This window comes from Notothenia coriiceps, unplaced genomic scaffold (genome assembly GCF_000735185.1).
Source record: "Notothenia coriiceps isolate Sejong01 unplaced genomic scaffold, NC01 NC01_scaffold00026063, whole genome shotgun sequence".
NCBI lineage: Eukaryota > Metazoa > Chordata > Actinopteri > Perciformes > Nototheniidae > Notothenia > Notothenia coriiceps.
Genome location: NW_011358764.1, coordinates 1 through 4,020, shown reverse-complemented (window position 1 = coordinate 4,020; position 4,020 = coordinate 1). Strand labels below are relative to the sequence as shown.

The 4,020-nt window shown below is 39.3% G+C and overlaps 1 protein-coding gene across 1 annotated transcript in view; it reads left to right on the top strand.

The window, feature by feature from the left end:
* Positions 1 to 3,863, top strand: part of rnf157 (ring finger protein 157) — an 18,254-nt gene extending 14,391 nt beyond the window's left edge. Inside the window, 9 exon segments of the mRNA XM_010783925.1 lie at positions 616 to 765; positions 1,309 to 1,426; positions 1,517 to 1,583; positions 1,677 to 1,720; positions 2,390 to 2,437; positions 2,573 to 2,644; positions 2,754 to 2,913; positions 3,397 to 3,509; positions 3,600 to 3,863. Coding sequence (XP_010782227.1) covers positions 616 to 765; positions 1,309 to 1,426; positions 1,517 to 1,583; positions 1,677 to 1,720; positions 2,390 to 2,437; positions 2,573 to 2,644; positions 2,754 to 2,913; positions 3,397 to 3,509; positions 3,600 to 3,863 — 1,036 coding nt within the window.
* The last annotated feature ends 157 nt before the right edge of the window (positions 3,864 to 4,020 follow it).

Here is a 4,020-nt window from a genome sequence, read left to right as displayed (position 1 = left end):
TGCCAACAAAGGGTATATAACAAGTATCGAGATGAACTTTGTTCTTGACCAAATACTATTTCCACCATAATTTGCAAATAAATTCTTTAAAAGCAGACAATGTGATTTTCTGGATTTTTTTTCTCATTTTGTCTCTCATAGTTGAGGTATACCTAGGATGAAAATTACAGGCCTCTCTCATATTTTTAAGTGGGAGAACTTGCACAATTGGTGGCTGACTAAATACTTTTTTGCCCCACTGTATAAGTGTAACAATATAACATCAAATAACAATATTTAAGGCTATCCTAAAAGCAACACATTTCCCTTTTCCCAAAAAAATAAGCATAATACTTATGAAAAGAGATTAAAGAAACGTATATCTAAATGATTTCCTTTAAATAAAATAATTGAATGTCATCAAACTATAACTGAATCCACCTTTGACAGATCATTTCTGTATGATTGACTATTAAGGCTCAAGGCACTCTTTAGCTGGGATAACGCGTGTGTGATAAATACACACTCCATTAATCATTTACTCAAACATTAAATGGAGTTTGAGCCTGCTCATATTCCTGTTCTCTACTTGAAAACATTCCCCTTTGTCCTTATCTCCTCCTCCCCCACCCGTAGGTGCAGCGAGGACCTGAAGCTGCCGGGTGACGAGGCGGAGGGGAAGAACAGGGCCTGCTACAACGTAGAGTTCACCTTCGACGCTGACACACAGGTGGCCATAACCATTTACTACCAGGCCATGGAGGAGTTTCACAATGGAGTGCCAGTGTAAGTGGAAACAGATTTTGCGATCAATATTTGGTTTTGGTTTGGCAAAACTCATAGATTTTTTTATTATCAAGTCTCCCTTTTAATAGTTTTCATTGCTCGTATATGCACACCTTACAACAAAAACATCATCAAAAGTACAAAGTTATTCAAATTAGAAAAAAATATTCTCGGCTTTGTTGCATAATTTAAATTGCTCTCCGTATATAAAAAAAAAGACAGGTTAGTATAGAACAGAGAAATGTTTGAATGAATATTCATGCTGACATTCTCAAGTTATGACAGCGCAGTGTTACACATGTTATACAAATATATGTTTACTTATGTTGCATTAAGAGCTGTCTTTGATTCTATTTCTGTTCAGACAAGATGAAGAACATGCCTTCAACATGAGTGAATGCCACATTTATATATACAACAACACCTGTTTTAGTTTAAACAGGATGCTCTTGAAATCAACCATTAAGTACTCTACATGTCAGGCTGCAGCAGGCATAAGGAATCATATATGTTGTGCTCTGACTGTGTGTGTGTTCCCTGCAGGTACCTGCCTCAGGACAGCTCTCTGCAGTCTGAGACGGTGCATTTTAAGAGGGGAGTGTGCCAGCAGTTCTGCCTGCCCTCACACACCGTCAACCTCAGCGAGTGGGCCGACGAGGAGGTGAGCCACTGAAACACAGGCCTGTATGAGGCTGTAAAAATCCACATATACATAAGGGCAGATACAAATGTACTGTCTTTCTCTCCTCAGCTGCTCTTTGACGTGGACAAAGAGGTTTTCCCCATGGTGGTACAAGCTGTTGTAGACGAGGGGGATGGTGAGTGATTGTGTGTTTATCACACTGATGTTCTGATGTGAAAGTAGAACTGAAGAATTTTAAGCGTCTGCACTGTTTTTTGAATCCTTGCAGAACATCTGGGCCACTCTCACATACTGCTGGCTACATTTGAAAAGGTAAGAAAGACACTTTTTGTATCAGAGAAATTGCAGCAGAGCAAAAACCTTTTATTGACAGGTCCCTTTTCAGTAACTTTTTTCATTATGGTTAATTGTTTGAGTCACATGTGATTGTAGGTATTTGTTGTTTTAAGTTTTTTATGACTGCTCGCTTCAGAAAAACCGGATAGCAGGACTTGAGGCTGATAATAGCATCAAGTCCTGCTATGTGGTGATGAAATAAGTTAATTTAAGTATCAATGAGAAACCATAAATATTATTTGAACTGTGTTGTCCGCAACTAAGGAGAGATGATTCAGCATTCAATTGAAATAGCTCAGAAATGACCTGTTAGACTTTTGACCCACAACATTATAAAATGTATAATAATAATAACTGATATGATAACCATAAATATAGAATCTTCACACACTGACTGTACTCTTTTGTTTGAATCTTATGCATTTTTACATTTGGGGGAAATCGTCCACAAATATGCTGAATTTGCTATTTGTGGTTAATGCTGGAAAAGCACTGCTGGATGTTTAGACATAACCACAATACCTTTACAATGAAGATAACTTTTGATGATTCTCTTGCAAGTTCTGAACGCAAGAATAGAAAAACTAGGGGATTCTTTTGACAGAATTTTGCAAATGAATGAACATTTGTTGCTTTCTTTGGCAGCACATGGACGGGAGCTACTGTGTGAAGCCTCTAAAGCAGAAACAAGTGGTGAATACTTTTATTTTCTCCCCTTCCTGCTCCTTTTGTGTAACATTCTTTATGCTTTTCAAAGACAAAGATAAACTAAAGCTTTATTTCCCTCGTCGGAACCATCTTTTACTCTTCACTTTTTTCCTATCCCAGGTGGATGGAGTGAGTTATCTACTGCAGGAGATCTATGGCATCGAGAACAAATACAACAGCCAAGAATCAAAGGTAAATATCAGACAGCACTATCTTCTCTGAGTGCGTCAGGAGTGACATGATAGTTAGTTAAAATAAATCGTTCTGCAGCTCGACTTTACAATCCTTTTTTCCTCTCCAGGTTGCTGACGATGAGATCAGTGACAACAGTGCTGAGTGTGTGGTGTGTTTGTCGGATGTGCGGGACACACTGATCCTGCCGTGCAGACACCTGTGTCTCTGCAACGCCTGCGCAGACACTCTGCGTTACCAGGCCAACTGCTGCCCCATCTGCAGGCTGCGTGAGTTCCCATGAGCAATGGAGGAATTTCTTTTCAAATTAGAGGAAAAGGGCCTAAAAATGGAATTCATTTTGATAAAAGCTGCTGATAATGCTATCTTAACTTGTTTTTATTACAATAATTCCTTCTATGAATCCATCCATAATGTTTTATAAACTACTTACTGTGTTAATAGCCTGCTGAATAATTGTAGGTATAAGCCCTAATTCACATTATACAGCATTTAATAATGATTTTTAAGGGACAATATTAAAATACTTCATAATTGAAATAGCTCAATTACTTCTAAAACTTTCTTCACTTAAATCACAGATTTGATTATAAATATTTTTCCCTTTACTTGAAGCAAACAATGAACACACATAGTGACTTCTAACCAGCTTGTAATGTTTTGTACTGCCTATACCTCAGGACAAGCAATGGATCATAATTAATACTTAAAAAAATATTGAAAATGTTTTGTCATCTTGTGTTTTTATTCAGCATTCAGAGCTCTGCTGCAGATCCGAGCCATGAGGAAGAAACTGAGTCCTCTGTCACCCTCCAGCTTTAACCCCGTCATCACTTCACAGACCTCTGACTCTGAGGAACACTCGGTGAGAAGTCGTTGACACAGAAAACCTGAATAAACATACTGTAACATTCCCAGTCCCAGTGAACTCACCAGTGTCCCCTCCTGGTTTCAGGCGTCGGAGCACATCCCTCCAGGCTACGAGGTGGTGTCTCTCCTGGAGGCGTTGAACGGCCCCCTCAGCAGCACCGTGGTGAACCCTCCTCTCAACTCCGGTCCCAGCAATGTTGCCGGGACGCTGCCTCCGTACAGCAGTGAGCCTCACCCGGCGCCGGCCCGCTCCCTCTCCCCGCTCGACCACTCCAACTCCAGTCAGGGACTCAAACTCAAGAAGAGTGGTTCAAAGTGAGTATAAGCGACAGCTAATGCTAGCACATAAGCATTAAATCGCAATATTTTATTAAAAATGGTATTGACTGTATTTTTCTTTGCAATTAGACAAAAATGGGTAGCACTTTACAATAAGACTAGCCTTATAAAGGGTTTACGAGTAGTTTGTAATTAATTAATTAATTAGGTTGTGAACACTTTATAAA